This window comes from Erithacus rubecula (assembly GCF_903797595.1).
Source record: "Erithacus rubecula genome assembly, contig: scaffold_96_arrow_ctg1, whole genome shotgun sequence".
Lineage (NCBI taxonomy): Eukaryota > Metazoa > Chordata > Aves > Passeriformes > Muscicapidae > Erithacus > Erithacus rubecula.
In genome coordinates, this window is record NW_027635362.1 from 670,182 (window position 1) to 695,125 (window position 24,944).

At 43.4% G+C, this 24,944-nt stretch overlaps 2 protein-coding genes across 2 annotated transcripts in view; both read right to left on the minus strand.

The window, feature by feature from the left end:
* The window catches only part of FAM151B (family with sequence similarity 151 member B), a 48,550-nt gene that overhangs the window by 9,226 nt on the left and 14,380 nt on the right, over positions 1-24,944 (minus strand). The gene's annotated exons all lie outside the window — the stretch shown is intronic.
* ZFYVE16 (zinc finger FYVE-type containing 16) lies at positions 460-23,836 on the minus strand. Its single transcript, XM_079333359.1, has 18 exons — positions 23,653-23,836; positions 17,667-17,775; positions 15,335-17,484; positions 12,255-12,351; positions 11,215-11,391; positions 10,158-10,297; positions 7,954-8,314; positions 7,258-7,380; positions 7,007-7,162; positions 6,184-6,408; positions 5,300-5,382; positions 3,839-3,943; positions 3,264-3,414; positions 2,998-3,078; positions 2,295-2,457; positions 1,811-1,916; positions 1,241-1,405; positions 460-977 (listed from the first exon to the last, which is right to left on the minus strand). Exons 2-18 carry the CDS (start codon positions 17,734-17,736, stop codon positions 816-818), a joined length of 4,515 nt encoding a protein of 1,504 aa, XP_079189485.1. The 5' UTR covers positions 17,737-17,775; positions 23,653-23,836; the 3' UTR covers positions 460-815.

Sequence of the window (24,944 nt, forward strand, 5' to 3'; positions counted from 1 at the left end):
CCTGAAAGCAAAAGTGGCTACTACAATGTGGCAAAAGCAGTAGACAGGAGCAGAAAAAATACTGCAGAATTCTTGTCTTATTGCTACATGTAGATTACATGAAGGGTAATCTGTTTTTTCCTAATCCTTGAAAGGTCAAATTGTATATGGAATTCTGAACAGAGAGTAAAGCAAAAAGCACTTTTTATAAAAATAGCATCCATTTAAGTTAGATAAATCCTTATAAATACAAGAAAGAAAACAGTTACTCTATAAAACATTAATTGAGAGCATATGTTCCTGAAGCACCAGCATCACATCCCCAGGTTAAAGACCTCAGTGAAGTGTTTGTGCACACAGCCACAGTGCTGCCCCTGCACTTGCAGAGCTGCCCTGGCACAGGAGGCTCCAGGTCTGCCCTCTGAGCCTCCTGTGGAAAGGAATCAGCTTTGGGCCAGCCCTGCTCCAGTGCTCAGCTCCAGCAGAGATCACAGAACCACAGCAACTGTAGTAACACACTAATGTGAGGGTAAGAAGCCAGATCCTTTCACTTGGAGTTACACCACACCTACCAAGTGCTACAACAGTGAGGAGCAACAAAACCTGCACTCTCCTGCACTTGTATTAAGTGTAAACTTTCAGAACTTCATGACACAAACTACAACTGCTTTGTGGCAGAGGAACCAGAAAGGATCTGAGGGGCTTTAGAATGAAAAACTGTTTGAAAAGCTATTAAAACATAACAGGTTTAGAAACTTTAACATTTTTAGTGTTTGTAGCATTACAACTTTGGTGTTCAGATCTAGCAAATCAGTATATGCATGTAATCAGCCTCATCAAAGCAGGTGTTCTATAATGAAAAACACTAATTCCATTTTCAGTGGTAGAGCTGCAGGGTCTGACATTCCACCGTGAATCACAGGAATCAGAGCACTGTCCAAGTCATTCAGGTACTTCTGTGGAAGAAGGTGCCCTCCAGATCCTGCTAAGTATTCAACCTGGGAGGGAAACACATTGACATTAATTAACACTTTTTGTATTAACACGACTGCAGAAAGTGCTGTATCACAGTAAAATAATATTTCAGCTACCATGAAGTGAGAAATTGATGACTAAGGCAGCTTCTTCCCCAAATGTCATCCTCAACCTGGATCTTGGCTAGGGAAAAACTCTCAAAATATTCACAGAGAGATCCAAGGTACTTAGAAGGCAAGATACTTCAGTGGAAATGGAGTGTTTGCAATAAAAGTTGAAAGCTTACCATGTCTGAGTCAATGGAAACTCTGAGTCCTATCTTATTCATCCCGTTATTTTTCAAGGTTTTAAGGTGAGGGCAAAGAGCAGTGCTGCAGGCAATGGCAATCTCTTTTGCAAACTGGTGGGCAACAGCACCAAATAGTTCATAATCCTTTACAAAATAGTAAACCTGAGACCAGAGAAAGGGAAGGGCAGTCAGCAGCCTGGTACATCCCAAAGTTAGGAAACAGAGTAGTTCAGGTTCACCTAACACCAAACAGGACAAACTTTGCTGCTTGTCTGCTGGCAAAGCACCCAAGTATTTCATGCAACAATCAAAATCCTTCAGGAACCATGGGAATGCCTGCATTAGGCACTTACAGGGCTGTCACTGCTAACAGACTTTAGTCTTTTTCAGAGGACAAGAATGACAAGTGTATAAACTCACCAAGGAGCTGCAGAGAACATTCTGCCTGGTAGGATGGCTACATGTAACATCAGCTCAGTTTAACAGTATTACTTAGTACCACCACATCACCACTTAAATATTCAAAAAAGTTTAAAAAAAGGCTCAAGAACGATGAAATTCACTAACCTCAGTGCACTTCATAACTTTTCCCTCTCTTTCAAAGTCTTTGTATTGTGGTGCTTTTCCACTCTGAGTTCCTTCCATTGATTTTCCATCAACTGGGCTTAAAATTCTATGGAAAACAATAGTATGATTAATAATTTAAACAACATTTATAGTTTAGATACAGTAACTTCTATGAAAAAATATTTACACATCCTTTAAGGTTATATAAACATCTTCATAACAAAATACAATACAAGTCTTGCACTAGGAAAATACAGATGGTACAAAAAGAAATACCCTAAACAGGGAACTAACAGCATTAAGAGAAGCCTAATCTTGCAGGTTTAAGACTATAAGACTAGGTTTAAGACACTATAAACCATCTTTGATAACAACCAAAGATGTCAAAACAATACTACAGAATAATTTCAAGAAACTAAAGGCAGATATTTGAACACTGGGAGTAAGAATTCTCTCAGATGTCTGGCAGTGGTAGTACATTTACCCTTGGTTTGTTTTCTCTTCATTTTCTACCCAGCAAATATCTACATATTCTTTCACATCCCCTGCATCCACTTTTCCACAGGTTATTTTGAAGTCCTTCTTGTCTCTTAATGCCTGGCGTAGGTTTTCCATTGTTTCTTGTGTTATTTGTACCATCAGTCCATCTAGAAGAGAACCAGTTAAAATTCCTCATTATCCACAGGAAAAGCAGCACATCTTTTTATAGCATCTTGGCCTACATTCTACTGAGACCAACCATCTCCTACAGCTAATTAATAAATGCATAAAATGCACAAAAGTACTCCATCCCCCACCTGCAGCACTAAATGTTACATGAAAGAGGAAGAAAACCTTTTTTGTCAACAGAACACAAACTAAAAGATAATTTTAAAGTTAATTTTTAATTTTTTTTTTTTTGCCTATATGTGCCAATAAATGTATTTTAGCAATATGGCAATGAAAACAGCTCCATAAAGGAAAGACCTGCACTGATTAAACAGAGTTTAAATCTGAATGCTTTAAAACAAGTAGCTGACCTATTATGCATTTTTATGCAGCATTTGTTTGCAATAGGTTTGATACAAAATTTTAAAACCTCAAAAGAAATATTTTGCTTACTGAAGCATAAAGACCTTACACTAGACTGCTGCTACATTTTTTTCTTTACTTAGTCTCTTAAGAGGAGAACAGAACAAATTTCTTACCTTCAACTATACTGGATTTAGCTAAAAATCCTGAAGATGATTTTAAGGCTCCATTAAACACCACAAAGCTTGCACCTGTAACTAGAAAAAGCAGGAAGGAAGTAAGCACCACTTCGTGTCACTCCAGTCAGTCGTAACTGACATTAAACCTGCACTCCTCTTAAAACACAATTTAATGTAACACCAGAGATGCATTTCCTGTGCAGCCTAACACTGAACGTCCATTTCTGCTCTGGAAATGTGATTTTTGTCCCCCAATCTCTTACCTTTCCTGGGCTGTCCCGTGGCACTGATGGCCTGAGTGTGATAGAGGCCCTGCTTGTTCTGCACACACACCAGGTGAGAATCTGCTTCAGTGTTGAAACTTGCTCCAATGCTAATTACATGTTCATTAGAGGAAATGATCACCTTCATCACCTGCCAACACAAAATGTGTCATCACACTGATAAATCTCATTAAGAGGAGTTTGGTGGTTGTTTGTTTGGGTTTTTTATTTTTTTTTTAATTACTAAGCAAAACATCATCAGCAAGAAATCTGTAAGACAGAATGAAAACACATGCTGAGAGGTGTTGAAGAAACTAATGACCTTTCAAAACTGGAAGAAGAAACTATCCTAAATCTCCTATCCTAAATCTCCACTGCTCATTTTCCACCTTCCAGCATATCACACAAGAAGTGTGTGCTCAGGTAATTGCAAGCCCTTCCCATTACACATTTAGGTCAGTGTAAAGTTCGGAGAGGATTTATTCAAAGAACTGATGGTAGAGGTGTGACTGGTATTATACAAAAAATTAAGACTAAAGCAGCTTGGATTAGAAAGCTAAGATGGGTGTACTCACCTCATTATACCTCCCTAGAGGTATTTTAATACAGCTTCTACCCATTTCCACATGAACAAACAGGTTGTCTATGGTATGCAATGTATACTGGTAATTTCTAAGGTCCTATAACACACAAAGTATTTATGTTAGCAGACAATTAAGTATTATTTTCTTACCTTTTCCTTATCTTCATCACTTAGATGAAGGTACTCTAAATATATCTACAGAACTTCTAAAAAATAGCAATAATAAGAGCAGCTGAAGACTCAGAGATCCCTTCTTGCCTGCTGGGTGTGTGTGACAGGCACCTCAGTGAATATATTAACAAATCCACAGCACTGACAAATTAGCTCTATTAACCAATGCATTATTAACTCTATGGCTACTTCAGGCACATTAGAATCCCAGCCTTTCAGGGAAAGGAAAATTTCAACACCCTCCCTCTCTGGTAGAAAAGTGAAGCGTGGAAGCCACCACCTAGATGAGTTTGTTTCCAGCCTGTCCCCTACAGCTCTAACTTCTGATTGACAGACTGAACACTGCACAGTTCCTTAGCCCTTCTGTGACACAAGTAATCACCCACCACCTCACCCACTTCTGCAAAACTCTGTTTATTTTCACAACAACATCAGGTATGAAACGGTCTCCTTTGCTTTTACTGGAATAAAGTACAAAGAGGCTTTTTCCAGCTGCACAGAAGCCCCACTCAGCTGTTCTCAGATGTTTGCCTCCTCCAGCTGGTTCCTTACACAGTGATCTGCACACCTGTGCTGGCAAAAAGGAAAAGGGGGGCACAGACTGCAGTTTCATCTCAGCTATGATGGTCTTGAGACCCAGGAGAGGATCCAGTGACTGCCTAAATGAAACCTGCCCTGCTTTCCACAGCCTTGCCCTGAATGTTGGATGGAAAGACCTGGAAGTTCTAAGTATCAGAAGAGGAAGGTTTCTGGTCAGGAACACAGGCTTACTACAATCTGAAAGCAAATTATTTGGGCAACAGAGGGAAAGCTTCCACAGGGAATGGCATAAATTCCAGACCTGACTTCTGATTTTGCCAAAAAGTCCTTCACAAAAGACAGTCAAGTTGAATAGCTGTGGCAAGGTTAAGTTTGATAAAGTAACTACTACTGCAGTTAGCCCACAGCATCTGCCTATCAACTGTTTCTTCACATTTAAAACTGTCACATTTAAGAGCAGAATCCCTGCACCACAATGCTCAGAAGAGGAAAATGCACCTGAACAATGATGACTACCAGCATCAATGCAAATCCAACCATTAAAAGCCTTTTTTCACCACCAGAACTAGTGCACAATACAACAAGGTGAAACAAACAGCTTTTTAAACTCCCTCACCAGTTTTAAGTTAAGTATGAAGAACACAATCATTAGCTGTGCTTTCAAGACTCAGAATTGGTTGGGAGGATACTTTAAGCAATTCTGATTACAACAGGAATGGAGGATACTAAAGCATCTACTCACAACAAGCAGATTCATAATCGTGTGTCCAATGTCTCCAAAGAGTGGCTTCCTGTGCCTGACACTTACCACAGGAGCTGGATAGGCTAGGAAGAAAAAAGGTCATGTTTACAACTCTAAAACTCACAATTCCAAGTAGTTTTACATTTTTTTTTTCAGCTACAACCTGTCTCTAAATCTCAGTATCTGACCAGCCAAAGGAAGCAGAGCCCCTCTAATTCTCAGCCACTGTGTGATTCCCCCCATCACAGTTATATTTGACAAAATTGGTTTAAAAAACAAAACACAGCAAATGGTTTGGTAAAAGAAAGAACCACAACAAAACAGCTGTCACGCTTGTCACCACCAGACAGGATCTGGCTGGTAGAGGTCCACCATGGGCTCCAAAAATCCATGAACAGGTGACAGGCACAGGTTTACAGACTTGCAGCTTCTCCAAGGGTGGGTACAGCCTTTTTACAGGCTTAGATGTTTCCAATGTATTAGTAAGTTATCCTTATAAGTAATCAATACCTTTATTCAATTTATGAAGCCATATTTTTCCAATATACTTAACTCAAATAACTTAATTGAAATAATCATTTTATCAGATGTAAACTGGGCTTGTGAACATCCCATCAAACCTTTCTCCTACAACCAAAAAAAACCTTTATATTTGACTGTCAATTTTGGTTTCTTAGCTTTCTCATCAGCTAAGAGAAAAAAAAAAATCAAGAAAATCCAGCAGGACAATGAACCATGTGGTTCTGCATGTTGGGTTTTATATTACAAATGTAATATAAAACACTGCAAAAATGATTTCAAAATAGCTTGCTTGTCTACCAACCACTTGTATTTTTCAAAGGGAACTTTACATTTGTACAGCTACTGAAGCCATTAAAACTCACCCCCATATTCTGCTCCCAGTCTCAGCATCAAACGGATTGGGAACACTTTTGCCCAGGGGACTTCCAGCTTATGGATAAGAATGCCATAAAGAAAAGGGTTATCTGGTAGAATCTGGTCATCAAGTTTCTGAAAAGTTGGTGAAACAAACAGGAATCCTCCGTGCTCTTTGCTGTTGAGAAAGTTTTCTGTAAAAGTAATGTTCTCCATATTTTTTATGAACTTTCCTGCAGAAAGAGGAATGGAGAGTGTTTACAGATCTGGGTCAGTCACACTTCAGTGCCAAAGAGCTGCTCTAAGCAGTGACCTCTGACAGACTTACAAGCTCACCATTTATCTCACATTTTCCTGAATTCTGGCAGGCACCTAAACCCACAGAATAAGAACCCACAGATAAGTGCATCACCACTAAATGACCCTGACTATGTAACTAAGTTTCTCCATACAAGTGCCAGAAGTCCAAAAAACATCAATTGATGAGTTTTGATCAACAGACCTAAAATATTTACATTTATGAGCACTTTACTTCTACAAATTAAGTGCCAGGTGTCCTGAAAAACACAGACCCAAGGGCTCATACCCAGAATCTCCACTGCAATATGACTAAACAACAAAAAAACCCTGCCAACAGGATATTTACAGAAGCATAGGAAACAAACATCAATTCTTTTGTTTCTGTTGTTTAGAACTCTAGTCTAACACTGCAAGCTCTTTCAACAGAATCATTAGACAAATAATTCCAGAAAAATTACCTATCAACTTTAGGTTTTAAAGATCAGCAAGATTATACAGCACAATAAAAAGTTAGACATTAAAATGACACACCTTTCATTGCATCTTTATAGATGTCAAGAAATAATTTGAATATTTCACTAGGGAAAATATCTTCATCTGGCAAACGCTGCAACAGAATGACAGTTTCTGCCTGACCCAAACCATGCAGTCCATTTGTTGAGAAGCACCAGCACTTTTCTGAGGAATCTTTAAAAAGATAAGATACCACAGTAATGCTGTTTTACAGACAGAAGAAAAAAAAAAGCCTTGATTTAATGGAACAGAAAATGTGCAATACTTACATGTTATTAGCTTCACATTGACAAGCAAGTTTGCATTTAGAATAAAACTCAGTGGGTTAGGACCTCCTTCCCCAAGCAGCAAGGTGACCTTTTGGTGAAATGGATGTTCCTCCACCAGAAGATCTACATAAATTAACACATGATTTGGTTCAGTATACCAGCCAATGACCCAAACCAAGAATCAGTTCACTTTATGACAGTCATCCCATCCTCCTACCCTGGCAGTTATTCCCAACATTTGAATAGCTACAGATCAACCAGGGAACAGCTTACCCTAAGATTCAAGGAACATCTAAACTGAAGCAGAAGCTTCTGGCAAAGATCAAACCAGGGCTACTTTTCCTTTGGAAACCCTTGACTGAACGTGTGCTGACTCTTTATCCATACCCTGATTCTGTCAGGTACCTCTCATGAGCACAACCACCACCACAATGCCATTACCATACTGATCTTGTTAAAAATGCACAGCCATTACCCAAAAACCTATTTTTAAACAAATGAATTACATGTAAATTGTATTAAAATAAAAATTGCATGCACAGGGGTGTGTATTCACAAACCTGGGATAGTGGTAGGTGTCCCTGCCCATGGCAGGGGGTGGAACTGGATGAGCTTTAATGTCCCTTCCAACCCAAACAATTCTAGGATTCTGTGAGTAAACATTAACAATTCTCTCAAAATGTTACCCCATTTTACCTTTCCCTCTTTCACCCAGAGCAAGCAGAAGTGGTGGCAGCTGGTCACCACCAGGAAGAAGGCTCATCTCTCGTGGCACCCAGTTTTCTACCCCACACAGAGCTCTGTAACTTGAGGCAGTGACAGGCACCCTCTGTGTGCTCTGCTCCACTGCACTGGGACTGCTCTCAGCTGCTGCAGGGGAACACTCTTCACTTCCACATTTGTCACCAGGTGCCACCTCACTCTGGCCTGCAGTGGCTTGCTGTGTGCTATCTGCAGGAACAGGATACAATTCCTCCATTCTTGGAATCTTATCCATTTCTTCCTTCAGGTTTTGATTTACATCAGTTATCAGCCTATCTTCCTCTGGGTTTTCAGCCTGTGAAGAAGAAATAACAAAAAAAGTCTACACTATCTCATAACCAGGTAAATTCCATTATTAGCATTCTAGAAGCAAAAAGAGAAAGAAATCTCTCACAAAAGTTGAGAATACATTTCCTCCTAACAAGAAAGCCAGCAAATCTCTCCTGGATCCTCTTTTTTTGTTTTGTTTTGGGTTTGTTTGGGTTTTTTTTGTTTTGTTTTGTTTGTTTGTTTAGTTACACAGTGAAGATGCACAGTTAATATATTTGTTTGGTAACACAAACTGAATCAGCAGTTCAGCACTGCAAACATATTTCTACACTATTTTTACTACTCTAACAACAGCTGAATGTAACTTTTCTCAGCCTGATTAATTTCTAGTTTGGAGTTCAACTCAAGCTGCTCCCCCAGAAGGACAGGTATAAGCACAGGCATGGTGGGGTGTCAGCTGCCACAGAATGATAAAATAAAAAAAAACACCACCTCAAGATCCCTCCAACAAAAACAGAGATGCACATTATCTTCCTTTAGACTTGCATCCTATATCTAGAGGGAAGACTTTGTCCACACAACAGAAAAACACCTGACACCTTTATGTTTGCCCTGCAGCAGTTCCCCTGGTGTCCCATCAGCTTCCAGCAAATCCTCCAGCTAACAAATATGCTGCCACAAAATTAAAAAAAAACCAAAACAAACAAACACCAACACCAAAGGGAAGACTCCACAAAAACACAGACAAAAACATGGCTAAATTGGCTAATAACAGACTTCTTCACTAACTGCTTTCTGGTGTATCACATCACTTGGCATTTTTGCCCTTCACAGCACCCTGTGGCAGCACTCTCAGGATTTTGCCTCTGCTTCAGAGATGCACTGTGCTGGTTCTGTCTCAGTTCTGAGGCTGTACAGAACTGCCAACTAATTTTCTTCCACTCACTTTGTCCACACTGCTTTTAGTTTTGAGCCTTGCTTATCTTCTTCAACTGCAAATATTCTACTCTTTCCCCAAAATGAGAAACAGGCTACATCTCTTATTACTCCAACTCTTTTTGATTTGATTATTACAGTTCTTCATGAGTAAAAGCTGGTTTAAATTCTATACGCTTGATAAGTCTTCAAATCCTCTATATACAAATAATGGTCTGTTTTTTCAGCTTTAACAATTAAATTTAAAAACTCTTTGAGTGCTGTGGGAATAATGGAAGTCATGTTATTACTTGAGACAGTGCTTCAGTGCTATGTTTTATCTTTAAAAGGCTTCACCTGAGGAACCCTCTCTAAGTCTTTCCACAGCAAACTTACACTTCTCCTTTGGACTTTCTTTTTAAAGTGCAGTTCATTCCAACAGTATGCGACTCATGATAAAAAAAACCAAAAAAAACTTCTCAATTCAATCACTAGAAGCAATACACGGATTTTGTTGCACCCTATGATGTGGTATTGCAGGGCACTAAGCAATTTGGTTACTCTAATCCATCAGGGAAACTATAGCAGGCCACTGGAAATAAAACCAACCAACCACAAACTTGTACTGTAAGCACGTTGCTAATGACAGGCTTAAAAACTGTGGCTGAGGTCACCTTCACAAAGTGGTTCATCAAACACTGTGTACAAAAACAACTGCTTTGTCCAATTTTCAGCCACACCAGTTTTGAAGTTCATCTCAAACCAAACAAGGCTTTTTCTTTGAAAGCTTTGCTTGGTTTTGTCAAATTGAAAATGCCTTCAGTGTTTTGAGCTGACAGCAGTACTCAAACACTGTCTCAGGTTGCCGAGGCAGTGAGGCAAAGCCGGGGTGTGTCAGGGGCCCATCAGTGGCTAGCCAGGGCCCCAGAGGTGATGATGAGCTGAACTCCCACCGCGGGCGGCTCCGGGCTGGCGGGGCTGCACTCCTGAGACCTCCTGGCTCCTGAGGACAGCCTTGCTGTGTCTGCCACCTCCCCGTTGGGCAGAATGCCATCTGCAAACCAAACCCTCTTCTGCTCTCTGGGGCACAGCCCTGCAACGGGGAGAAACAACAGCTCTGCGTCACCAGCAGCCAGAGAGAAACAAAGCCCCCTCTCCCCACAGGTGCACAGGCAGCCTGACTGCAACACAGCACAGGCACAGCTGGCACGGGCCACCCTCCAACCAGGCAGACACTGCAGCAGAACCTCTCACTTGCAGGGGAACCTGCCCTGCTGCAGCTAAATCTGTCAGTTCACGTTACGGAAGGCTGTGCCCTCCATCTTCCCTCTGTAGTGATGGAACAATGGAATGCATTCCACAACTAAAAGATTAAATACACTTTTTTAAAATTGGCTTATCACTTTGCTTAACAATGTGTTTTCAAAATATGTTTTCAATTCATATTACAGAAGGCTACTTCCTCAATCTTCATTCTGGAAGAATGAAACACGTATCACAACTAAAAGATTAAATACATCCTGAAAAACTTGATTTATCACTTTGTTTAAAAATGTGTTTTATTTGAAGAAGGTCAGATGCTTAATAAAAGGGGAATGAAGACAATAGCTTGCCACTAATAATTTGTATTTACACAGAGAATGAACCTTTGCTCCTCCCTTGTAACATCCCCCTTGAACTTCTACTTTTTGGTTTTGGATCCAGATGCTGGATCCAAGACTGACAGTTCAACAAGCCAGAGATCTCCCAAAACATGTAAAAATTATAAAATAACAGCTCCACAAAAAGATTTACAATATAAACAGAGAGGGCAATGAAGAAAGTAACATCCACATTACATAAATGGAGATTTAGTGCCAGCCTGGGCCTGGCACAAAAACTGGGAAGTGAAAGTGTTTCCATGCAGAGTGTTCCTGTTGCACACAAAACACACCAGCCATAAATCCCAGACATGATATACAGCTCTTTCCAAAGACAGTCCCAAGTGTTAGATATATTTAGCATCTGTACCTTCAGGACCAGGTTGTTTGAGGGCTGAGGTAGGCAACAGTGCAGAGGGTGAAGGAGAGCTGGCACCTGCTGGCACCTGGCCTTCCTCCACAGGTGGAACAGCAGAAGAATGTTCAGAGGAGACACTGGAATTGGGGACAGGACCAGTTGGACTCATCATCCTTTCAAATGCCTGTGCTAAAATAATGTGGTTAGTTTTTAAGATCTCACAGTTGATTAAACTTCATTTGCAGAGCAGTACTGTGGGTGGATGAGGGGTTTTTTTGGCACAGGCAATGCACAGTTTGTGATCGAGCTATGAAAAATAAACACTCACACTGTTGTATGGAAGAAAAGTTAGGTTTGTTTTGTACCTGCATAATTGCTTCATTTCTCATGAGATAAAGAGACCTCCCCCTGTCCTCCTGGCAGCATTGCAGTGACTACATCACTGTGACCCCCAACCCTTGGGGCAAACACATCTGTCAGGCTGAACTCCACTCAGGTGGCCTATTAAAAATTTCTCCTTGTTATTTACATGCTCATCAACAGGACCTCAATTGTTCCTCCTGATGTTTTCAAAAGCATCCATGGTTAGCCTCCAGTTAAGAAAAGGTTACCTGATGAGTCATTTGCTGCAGTCCTGGTAAGTGACTGGTAAAAACACCAGGACAGGAAGCAACATAAAGTGGGCAAACAACAAACGAGCAGGGATGTGGCCTTTAAACAGCAGAGGGCTGCTGTGGAGGGAGGATAACTTCTGCCACATTCCTGACACAGATGACTCAACAAGATAAATTGCATTCTTCTAAAACTTCCATTTAGTCCCAGAGTTAAAAACTACTTTCATTTTATTTTTTAATAGAAAAACAACCAACTTGAGAGTCAAAGTTCAAAATGAGAACTGGAATCCAGCTAAGAGACACAATTATTATCTTTATCCCTCCATCTCAGAAATAGGAGAACCCACACCAATTAAAGTAATGAAGCTCCCCAAAAAAGAACAAAGGTAAAAAAAGATATTTCAATTATTACTGCAATTACTAAAAAAATCTCTTTACCTTTACTAATATCATCATAACAGCCAGTGCAGACTCTTGCTTCCTTCTCCATGTACTGCAGTTTGCACTTCCGTTTGCAACAGTTACCACAAAAAACCTGAATCAGAAAAGGATTGCATTAAACATTATAGACATACTGCACAGTGAATAGGAAACTCTTTTTAAAAATACACTTGCATCCTTCTAAACCATCTGCAGCCTTGTATTCACACCTGACAAAGAAATCCTCAGGAAAAAAAAAAAAAAAAAAACAACAGAGAACAAAACCCACATATATACCCTGCAGAAAGCAGCATGGAGGATCCAACTGAAATTATATTAAAATTCTTAGCTGGAGTGGTGAAAAGAATTTCAGGTTGCACCAGCTACCCCAAAATCACTCCTGCTTTTGGTGTAAAATTTTGTAAGCATTTTGCATTAACCACCAGTGGTTGGGGCAAGGGCTGAGGCACAGATGTGCTGTGGTGTTTGGGAGCAGCTCTGCAGCACCGTGAGCTCGCTCTCAGCCTGTCACACACCCCAGGCTGGCTCTGCCCCCAGGCACAGCACAGCTCTCTGCTCCAGGCTGCTGAGGCTCTCAGAGGCTCTCCTCTCCCTCAGCAAGAACAAGCAGTGCTTCCTGCATGGGACAAGCTCCCTTCAGACAAGTATTTTCAGAGAACACTGCTTGGGAAGAAAGGAATACTCTTCTATTCCAACAGAGTCTATATCCTGACTATTTTGAAGCAGAAACAGGGAAGAAAGTGTGTCTCATTAGCCTGGACAACTTCTACACAATGCCATTCAAAGAATTATGGCTTTAGAATAGCTGGTGTTTTGCAAGAGTTGCCACAAATATCTGGAGCTTTTGTCATTTTCTCCTTATGCCCTCAAGGATGATCTGCAAGTTTTTAATGAATCACACCATTCTTAGGTATATGCTCTGGTGCATTTACAAAACATCTTCTGAAACCCCTAAAGGTCTTCTCTACTCCTAATTGCTCCCAATCCAGAAAAACAAAGTGGATCAAGGGAGGGCGGGAGGAAATCCCAAACAGTAGTGACACAGGGAAAAAGAAAGTTATTGCAATGAACTCCTCCAAGTTGTAAAAGCAGTGATTGATCAGTGCAATATGAGCTAAAAAAAGGAACTATTGCAGCTGTTTCTGGATTAGTGCCACAGGTAATCCACCTCAAGAGGAAACACGCATGCTCAGTATGTGCATTAAGAATGGAACTGATAAGGACTAATTGCTAATCCATTATAATCCACTTCAGGGCTTCAAATGGCAAGCAGCACAATCCCCTGAGAAGAGTATTCTCCTCATACCCTTGGTGACACTGGGACCTGAGGGGATTGCAGGAGGACTAATCCCAATGCACCCAGAAGGTGAAGGCAAACTAAGGGACAGGAGAGGGGGAGTGAACAGCAGGCTGTGGAGCAAGCAGGCAGGTCCTGGTTGGGCCAGGAAGAAGAAGGGTGCCACAGAAAAGACACAAACACCTGGAACTGCAAAGCTGTTTGGCTCTGCGAGGCTGCAGCTGGGAGAGATAACAGGGAGCACTGACTGCACACTTCCCTCCAGCACATAAGATAGAGTCCACAAGTGCTGTTATTTTCATGGATAAAAAAGAGACAGGATCATGGGAATCCAAACAATTGTCTTCTACAACAGTCCACAGAGGACAACTGTGGATTCCTACCAGTTTTCCCAACAACAGCTTCACAAGGAATGTCTTACTTGGGATTTTTAAAGACAAAAACAAGTAGCTATTAAAAAGACAAAGTCTTATGAGGCAGAAAGTTAAGCTGCACGTTCAGAAAAGCTATAATTGCACAGCACTCCCATATCTGTAAGGTTTAGACAACCCGTGCTGCCTTCACAGACTCTCCTAACAGAGACATTGTGATGCTCCCACTAATTACACTGCTGTTCTGCCAAGAGCCCCCCAGATGACACACTCACAGTGTCACCAGGACTGTGCAGTGAAGGGTCTCCCCTCCCCATCCCCAGACAAGGTGTGACAACTTCACAGCAGATGTAGAACAGGAACTGGAAGTCAGTTAGTCTTATGACTGAAATGGAATCCACTCTGAAGGACTGTGCTTTAAACCAAAACCTCACCAGGATATTCTGGCAGCAAGTTCAATGGCCTCCAGGCTGGCACAAGGAGTTCTTCATTTCCTGGACACTCCAGCTCACAGCTACATTTTAATTCACACTAAATGCATCATGCATTGAACACACAGCGCTAGAAGAGAGGTGAAGAGGAAAACTACCACGGCGGTGCTTAACACTGGGGATGCAAAAATTTAGTACCAACATCAGTCTTTGCTCTGTCTTCTCATCCTTAAAGGTCACAGAGCAACACTGAACAGTGAGGTCACTGGTACTGCTGCATTTCCATTTATGCACTACTACAAGCCCCAGTAGATCACAAGGGAATTTGGAACTGAGTAACAGCTTTGGCATCACTTACCCTCTGTGCAAGACCTCAGGCTGAAAAAAAGTTCTGAAGTTAGTCATTTTGCTGGTGAATCACATACTTTTCGCCTGAGTTCCTTAAAAAATGGTACAGCTAAACACACTGGAAGACAGATTTGGACCATAAATCCTTTTGCATTGGTACTGCTGCTGCAGTTCCTGAAATAACATAATCCCTTCAGATTTGTGGGCAGGGCTATGATCACCAGTAAAACCACTGGATTCTCATCATCACCACCTCAATTTTCTAAAACATAAATACTTAAAAAATCATTAACAATTCCATATGATTATGATGAAGCAGCCCATTATCTCATCTCCCCTACTCTATGCAAAGCACATCAGCCCAGCCAGTAATGACAGGTAAGAACATACTTAAATACTCCCCTTTAATCACAATTTCCACAAAAAAGGTCATATGCTTCTTAATTAACATCAGTCTTTCCCAACAGTCTTTAGGTTCCTATGGAGGGAAAATAAAAACTGGTCCTTGTTAAATAAAGTACTTTGAGCCTGGAGGGTTCACAGTATTCCTTCCCTTCTCAATCCTGGCTGTGCCCAAATGAGAATCCCCCTCTCCTGCCAGCAGCACAGGACCCCCCTGCAGTAACTCACCTTGCCACAGGCGCGGCAGTGGTGTCGTCTCTTGGTGAAGGTGAACTTGGCCTGGCAGTTCATGCACTTGGGTGCCTCAGAGTCCGGGACCCACAGGGGCTGTTTCCACGACAGAGCTGGAGGAGTTCTGTGTGATTCAGTGCTTTCAGATGTTTGAGTTCCTCCAGCTTCACAGCTGCTTTCCCCAGCGTCAGAATTATTACCAGCATTTACACCGATACCTGAGAGGGGAGCTTCTGCAGTAACAGAACCAGATTCCTGGTTTTCTCTTTCAGGTTCACTTGTTCTATTCTGTTCTTTCTGACCAGCAGCTCCTTGGGAAAGGTCAAGCAGCTGTTTTGGTCTTGCTCCTTTAATACAAACATCAGAAGCCAGAGCTCCACTGCCACTCTCAGTCACGCCCTGACCATGAGACATGCTGACTTGTGCTGCAGATTCCACTTCATTGTCAGGAACAGATGCTTTAAGGTTACTATTAATGCTCGTTATCTCCTCCAGTTTTGTTTGCACAAGCTCTTCACTGACCTCCGTGAAATACAGGTTGTTCAGATCTGTTAAATCCCCACCATCTGCATCAGCTTCCATCAAGTTGCCATCACTGTCTGATGGCTTCAACACACTGGACTGCAGACTTTGTCCATACAAGAAATCATCAAGCTCAGCGTCACTTATTAGAATATCACTTTTAATAACATTCTCTTCAACAGTAAAGTCAGCCATAACAGAGCTCATGCTCTCATCATAAAAAGTGTCTACACCAACACCGTATGGCTCAGCTCCAAGGTCCAGAAAATCAGAAGCACAAGCTTTGACTTGCTGAGAATCACCATCATCAGTTACATTCTCAGTACTGTACTTCTCTCCATCACTACCTTTTTCTGCAATACTTTCATTGATTTCAGCTAAATCCTCCTGCTCATGCCAGCTAGCACTTTCACAGGATTCCCTGCCAGGGAGATGAGCTTTAGACTCTCCAGCATGAACAGCTACAGTATCACTAATAACCTCCGCCACTGCATTCTGAGGTAGAGGACTAACCTTTTCTTCTGTTACTAATGAACCACACACGGACACAGGAAGGGAAAGACAAGACAGAGATGTCTGGACATCCTCAGCTGGCATACACGAACTGGAAACACTGCTTACTTTCTCACTGCTATTAAGTTCTTCACTATCTACATTATCTTCTGCGCCTTTCTTCTCCAATTCTGCTTCAGCTCCTGTCTGACACGAGGAGCCTGGTAAGACACCATTTCCAGGTGATGCTGCATTGCTGCTGTGCAAGAGATGCCTCTTAGGCAGATCTGAAGGCATGGAATCAGCATGACTCCCATCATTTGGGTCTACCTTTCCTATGGCGATTCCTCCACGCGCTGCTGCGCTTGCTGCAGAGTGTGCACTGTCGTCTTGTGGTGCAAAAGGCAGTTTTTCACAGGCTGTCTCATCTTTGGGACTGCGTGCACTCCAACTCCGTGGTGCTACAGTGACACATTCAGTATCCAGGGCAGCAGTCTGTTCAGGGTGGTCGAGTATTTCATCGCACTTCACAGGTTCTGTCCTGTGTTGATCATCACACAGACCCAGGACTGCTCCTGCAGTGTAACTCTCTGATTTTAAAGCCAAATTATTAGTTTGCTCTGTTGTAAGATGCCCTGAATCTTGTAGCATTGAGTCCCCATCACTGTGCTTGGTGCTGGCAGCCCCAGTGCAGCCAGGTGATGCCACAAAAGCAGGAACAGGGACACAGGACATGCCACAGCCAGCTTGGCTGCACTGGAGTTGATGCGGCTGCAGCTTCTGAGCACCCTCAGCAGCAGCCACTGAGTGCACTAAATTTGCTGTGTCACTGACAAGATCACACACAGGAATGCTGCACCTCCCCAGCTTCAAAGCCTGAGTTTCACTGAGGGGACCACTGTCCACAGTGGACAAAAGGTCAGGTCCAGCCACACCCTTCTCACCAGGTGGTGAGTAACTGAGCAGGTCACCCGTGCCTGCAGGGGCACAGAGAGAGCTCTGCTCTGGGGCAGGACATCTTTCAGGATCCTCTGCCTGCCCTGCTCCGGGGTCTGCATGCTCCAAGCAATCCAGGACTGAAGAAACCTTTGAGTCATATGGATTTTGAGGTGTTCTGAAGCACTCACATTCATCTATTTTAAGCAAGAAGAGATCAAAAGCAAAGTTTATAAGACTCCTCTCTTCCACAGTGTACTCCCTCTCAACCCCATCTATTCATCAATACAAGCTTTTACTTAGCAGATGCTACTTTCAAACACCATGGTAACAGTCATTTGACAGTGTACTTCCACGAAAAGGCAGCGCAGAAACCAACCTGTATTCTGCTCAAATTCATCAAGCAGTTTGTCCAAGTCACAGACTGCAGCTTTAAAGTAACTGTCCATTCTAGCCACAGTTCGAGTGAAGCTTTAGCCTTCTTAAACCTACAGAGAAAAACAAAGCATTTAATTCAAAGCATTTTTTGTTTACAAAGCCCAAGGGTTCATATTAGACAGCAGCTCATATGAGGTTGTGGGGTTTTTTTTTATTTATTAATACTTTGTTCTTCCTCTTGTAAACAAACCCGAAGCACAAACAGGGCTGCAGCCTCTAAGTATTCTGGATATTCTCAGTGTACTCAGCACTAAGAGCAACACACCCCCAAATTCACTTCAAATTGCAAAATTGAAGCTACTTATCAATAAAAAAATGCATCTGAAGGCATCTGCAATGGCATTACAATGTCAGCAAGTTTAAAACCAGAAGGAATATTAGGATCTTCTAGTCTGACCCCATAAACATTTTACACCACACAGTTCACAGGCAAAAAATAAAATAGGTCATTATTACCTTTCAACACAACTGAACTGTGTAAATAATACTAATTAAAAATCCAACATTTCTCTTCTCAACAAAACACATGAACAACTATACTGCTGAGATCCCAAGAACATAAAACTCTTTTTATAGACTTGCCAGATCACCAGAAAGCTATTTATTAATCAATCACATTCTCACTGCAGAACACCCCGGTTTATTTGTTTAATGAACCTTTCCAGACACTCAATTTTATGCCTTTTTGGTCACTCAGAATTGCTTTCCAACTGCACATCTTTTTTAATGGCTGAGCAGCCATACAGTGGAACTGCCTATCAAAAATCAATATTTACAGTTCCTTTGAGCAAACTGGAGGGACTGAGATCCATTTATCCTAATGCCTGTGAACTACACCTGCAGAGAGTTGTCCAATTTTTCTTCTGCTTTTACCTGTGCATTTAGCCTGACTCCACACCCTACCCCAACCCAATCCAGTCTTTCTCCTAAAAGTCTTAGAGCCCAAACAAGCACTTAAATCCTCTCATCACACCACCCAGGCCACCCTGCTGCTAGAGATCTGGATTTCACACCTTACTTCCCCCCCAAGCTCTAAGGTTTTCCCTCCCTGAGGAGTCCAGATCAGGAGCTTCAATCTGTACTAATATGTAACAGTTCACCACGTGTGATGCAATTATTTACCACATTCACATGCAGGGCACAAGAGCACTTTAAGAAGGCAATGTGCAGTTCAAAGAGAGGCTTGCAAAAGCGTAAGGAAGGTGGAACAAATGCACAGCAACGCAGAACTTTGTGCCCATACACAAAAATGGACAGTGAATAGATCACTGTTTTGATATCCATGGCCTTCAGAGACAGCCAAGGTGGTGAGGCTGCACTCTAACACCAGTCTGGAGGGCTCAAAGAGCAGCAAGCCCAGACTCAGGGCCCCTGCTCCTCACCCACCTCAACACGGCTCTTCCCTGAAACAATCACGACCTCCCGGCAAGGGGGGTGTAACAACATGAACTGGAAGTCATTCCAATTAACAACCTTACACGACTAACAGCTTTTGGTGATTCACTGAGAGGCATCAAAGTGCAGATCCTGTCCCCAAAGCACGTACCTGTGGACAGTCAATAGTCAGATAGACTGCATAAACAAGAAATATTGAAGGTTACAAGAAAACTGGCCATCAGAAGATGTGTAATGCTGATCTGTGTTCTCTGTAGGTATTTATTACACAACCTCACCCTGTATCACAGATATCAATAACAGACAGTAATAAGAACCAAAACCCTTCACCATTAAAAAAAAAAAGAGAACTAATTACTTTGTCTACCTTTGTCTTCAATTAAAAAGGCCTAGAGAATATTAATTGTGTTCCACTCCTGAGAGACACACACAACAAATTCTGATTTAAGCATAAGGGTATTATCAGACTGCAACACTTTTATTAGTTTTATTAGATTATAATGCTAATTAGAAGAGTGCATTGATGCTGTACAGTGTTGGCCCACTAAACTCTCCAAAAAAAGGAAGAACTCAACGAAAAGAACTAAAATCATATGACAATATTTACATCTATTTAATACAGATTAAGTCACTTCTATGGAGAGCTCAGAAAACTATCATACCTCAGTCCACCAACCCAGCACCAACGTTGCTTTGTTTAGTTAATCTATTTTTAAAATAAAATTATTATTTGACTTCATAAAATATTTCAAATAACTAACCTACCCTTCAAAAACCAGCGTACGTTATTCCTAATTTCATTACTCTTTCCTCAAATTTTGATAGGTTTTCATCTTTTCTACAGCAGGCCTACAAGCAAAAACCTGAAATGCACAACAAAATCAAAACCCCCCAAACAGGGCAGACCAGCAGTAACTCCTTGTCCAACTTGTACCTCTCTGTCCTGACTCCAAGTGAATTCACCAAGGAATTGTATGGGCCTTCTGTTTTCTCCTGTTTCAAATCCTCTTTCAGCAAGAGGAACAAGTTGTATTTTCTGCTGCCTGGGTTTGCCTGCAGCCTGTCCCAACGTTGACATTAATGGATTAGAAGCTATGAAAAAGCTCTGGTGACATATTTTTATTAAATGGCTGCTTGCCTCCCTGAGTGAAGGGTCTGGAGGAACCATGTGCTTCAGCAAACTGCATTTGTTCTAAGCATCTTCTTTTAAGACTTACTCCTGTAACAAAACATTTACACTATATTCTAACTATCAGAAACCAGGAGCACCACCACTGTACACAATTTTTTAGGTAGGCACCTAAACATCTTGTGTTTTCTCAAAGTGTCTTTTTAGAGCTCTGAATGCAGTCACTAGACACTCTCTAAACTGGCTCACAGACCAGTATTTTTTTAAAATTAATTTAATGCTTTTAACTTTATCTGAGGCAATAAATCCCTAATAGTGCAAGGACACATATAACTTAAGGCTCTCACCAGCTCCATTTTATAGATTTTTTAAACTGTAAATTATATTTAAATCACTGTCTGTTAAAGACCATATGCTTTCAGATAAAGATAGACTAAATATTGATGTAGGAAGAGACTTGAAGATAAAATAGCAGTCCATCTCAAAATAATAACCAAAGCACAAAATGTACTACCGCAGTGGACGTGTCACTTCTCCAGATAAACCCTTGTTGTGTCTCTAAACAAACTCATCTTAGATCTCCAACAAATGGTCTGACACACTCCCCACACATTGCTGAGAAGCACAGGCAATAGTTCTACCACGTTAAAACTGTTAACTATTAACTGTGGAGTGCAAACCCTGATATCTCAATGACTGCACTGCCTGCAAGTGTGGCAGGGCATTTAAAAACACTTCACGGACCTCAACACTGCTTTTATGTCCTTCATAAATTACTTATTCCTCTTAACATAACAGGCACATATTCCAGAGTTCAGAACCAACATTCCACTGGGGATTTCTCAGCACACCCTTATTTAAAGGAGAAAGATAACACAAAGCTGTTGGGACAATGAGTGGCCAACTTAGAGCATGGATTTTTTCCAGATTTTTTTTTTCCAGATACACTCTATAAATGGAGGCACCTAGCAGCTAGCAGTGTTGATAACTTGCAAAACAGAACAGATTATTAAATATTAACACCTGACCAACTCCAGGTCTGAAGCCAAGCTGCCTTTTGATGTCTAAGAAGCCCTGAAACCACTGTCTGTAGTGTTCACACACAACTGCAGTCTTCTGCTCACTGCGCAGTTACCTTGTTTCAGCTCCATCACCATGTTTAATCATTACATTCAGCCCCAGCAGAAAGCTGCACTAAGGATTGCAAGAGGATTGAAATGGCTTTTTCCACCTTGCCACCCCAGCAACTGCCACCAGCAGAACAAAACCTACAATTTAAACACAACCACTGAGCACTAAGCTCACAGTGAAATGCTCATGGAGTACAGTGTGCCCCTTCTCTCACACTAAGGGTGACTTCTGCCTTTTCTTTTTATATACCCTTCACAAATTCTCAGTCCCCTTAACATACATACTTGCAATTCTTTAAGCCTGGAATCTTAACATAATCCTGGTATGCTACTGAGCCCAAAGACTAAGCATCCTAAAAGCTTCACAGTTTGAAGCCAGAAAACCTTACAGTATCTTGAGAAACCAAGACCCTCTCCAAAACACATCCTGTAAACTAAGGTTAGACCCATCTAAGGAAAAGTACTTCAAAATTTTAAAATGACACTGTTAATTTAAACATCTCCTTGAAACATCTTGTTAAATATACTAATTTACAAAATCTGTAAAAATGTATACACTGTCTACCACATGTATCCATTTTGGCATGTTCCACCATGACAAATTGCTACACCATAAAAATCCTTATTAAATACCAAAATAAAACCCCCTTTTATCCCTTACCAGTGTCTAACTCTTTATTCTAAGGCCAAGGAAAAGGCATCAAGGGTACTGAAGGAATTAATTACCAGCTTTTTCCTCCTCAGCACCCACCAATGCCCCAACACCATACACCCACACACAGGCTTGAGGCCCTGCAGACAAAAAGTTTAAGGAAGCAGCTGCTCAGAGAGCTTATCAGCAATCAACCTGATGGAGAAGGTCAGTACAACTGAACCAACACTGTGAGAAAAATTTAAATAAAACCAAAAATTATTCCCGCTGAGCAAAACGACCTATTGTCCAAACCAAAAGCTAAGGTGGCTGCTGCCACAGCAAGTTTAGGAGCTGAATCACGGGGTGAAGACAAAAACTGCACAAGTTTTCAGACAAATAAGGACAAGCTTACAGGACACAGCACAGCAAACTGTCTTGTTTGAAGAGTGCCATTCCGTTAGTTAAACACAGACTTTTCAGAAGGACAGAACTCCACCAGCAGTGTGGTGACATTACCACCCTCACAGCTCCATCCCACACCTCCTTCAGCCTCTGAGCATTTCTGTCCATCCGTCCACCCTGCCCCTCTGAACTGAGAGCAGCATTACCCACATGGCTCAGAGAATCCCAGAATCCCTGAACCATAGGATTGTAAGGGACCTGTGGAGCTCAGCCAGCCCATGCCCTGCCAGGCAGAGGCACAGGAGCGTGTGTGCAGCTGGGCTGGGCTGGCTCCTCACAGGGACACCCCGGCCCTCCCTGGGCAGCTGCTCAGGGCTCTCCATGCACACCAGCTCTGCTCTGCTGGGCTGCACTGATGGCACTGCTGCTCACGCTGCTCTGGCAGCACGGAGCACAGCCCGGCCCATCCTCTGACAGCCCTGGAGATGTCTGTAGGATTGAGGGGATCCCTCTCACCTTCACAGCCTGAGCTCCCGCAGGCTGTGCCCAGCACAGAGATGCTGCAGAGCCCAGATCATCTCCGGGGGCTCCTCTGGATCCTGCCCTGCGGATTCTTCTCTTTCCTCTGCCATGAATCCCGGAATTGGACACAGCACACTGCAGCCAGCTGTGATTCCCATCAGTGTGGGGCACTCCAGGGGTACCAGCTGGGGAGGGCAGGCCAGCAGCCCCACACACACCGTGCCACCGACAGCACTGGTGACTTGTGGCAGAGAAGGGGCCTGGGGATGGGCTGGCAGATCGCTGCCCAGCAGAAACCACCGCTCCCTCAATTCCCTTGCCTCAGATTCGCGTTACCCGTGAGCGAGGATGGTGTCAGAGCAGCGCCCTGGCAGCCAGCCGGGCCTCTGCCCCACTGCCCGGAACGTGGTACTGACCAGCTCTCCGATTACGGCTCCCATCGCAACACAACCAAAATGTTTTACACTCTGCTCATGCCCCTAAGTGTGCAGTGTAACACTGTCCATTACACCCCATGTACCATGTATGTACTCTATATAACCTATAAAATAATCTCGTACCTCTCACTTTATATACTATAATATTCTCAATATACCCTACATAATACTCTGTGCATATACACCATATTCTATACACCGTATAGAAAGACAAACGGAACAGCAGTAAGTAATAATATCACTAACAGTCCCAAACCTCCGGGGGCAAAATAACCCACCCAGGCAGCCTCAGCCAGAGGTCAGACACCCACAGCCGCGTCGCCCCGACCTCACCCGGCCGGTTCGGGGCCGTCTCGGGGCCGTCTCCCCTCAAGGCCCGCCCCGGCCCCGCCAGCAGCTCCGGGCGGCGGCCTCGACCCTCCGCTGCGCGCAACGCGCCTGCGCGGACACACTCGCGCGTGACGCCACCGCGACCGCGCCCATCCCCACCCTGCGCGTGCGCTTCGCGCCACGGCCGGAGAGGGGCGCAGCCGGGAAAGGGGCGGGGCCACGCGTCTGACGGACAGTCCGAGGGGGCGTGGTACGAGGAAATGGGCGGAGTCGAGTTTGTGATGGACAGCGCAGACGGAACTGACATCGGGAGGGGCGGGGCCTGCGGGAGGGGCGGAGCCGCTGGTGCAGGACACACCCTCTGCTTTGTGCCGTGCCCCGCCGGCAGGGGGCGCCGCTCCCTTCCGGGTCTTGTGATGTCACACCCTCAGACCCCGCTGTGACGTCACTGCCGCGCCATCAGCCCCCCTCAGACCCTGTATATACCAGTGACATCACACGCTCAAGTGATGTCACTGCCACCCCACCAGCCCCCTCAGGCCCTGTATGTCCCAGTGACATCACACCCCCACAGTGATGTCACTGCTGCTCCATCAGCCCCCCACCCCCAGGGCCTGTGTGTCCCAGTGACATCACACACCCACAGTGATGTCACTGTCGCTCCAGCAGCCCTCTCAGGCCCTCTGTGTCCCAGTGACGTCAGACTCCCACAGTGATGTCACTGACCCCCTCAGCCCTTCCCTGTCCCAGTGACATCAGTGACATCACACCCCCACAGTGACGTCACTGCCTCCCCACCAGCCCCCCTCAGCCCTTCCCTGTCCCCGTGATGTCACACCCCCACAGTGACATCACTGCCACCTCACCAGCCCCTCTCAGCCCTTCCCTGCCCCAGTGACGTCACTCCCTCACAGTGACGTCACTGCCACCTCAACAGCTCCCCTCAGCCTTGTATGTCCCAGTGACGTCACACCCCCACAGTGACGTCACTGCTGCTCCATCTGCCCCCCCCAGGGCCTGTGTGTCCCAGTAACATCACACCCCCACATTGACGTCACTGCCTCCCCACCAGCCCCCCTCAGCCCTTCCCTGTCCCCGTGATGTCACACCCCCACAGTGACATCACTGCCACCTCACCAGCCCCCCTCAGCCCTTCCCTGTCCCAGTGACGTCACACCCCACAGTGACATCACTGCCTCCCCACCAGCCCCCCTCAGCCCTGTATGTCACAGTGACATCA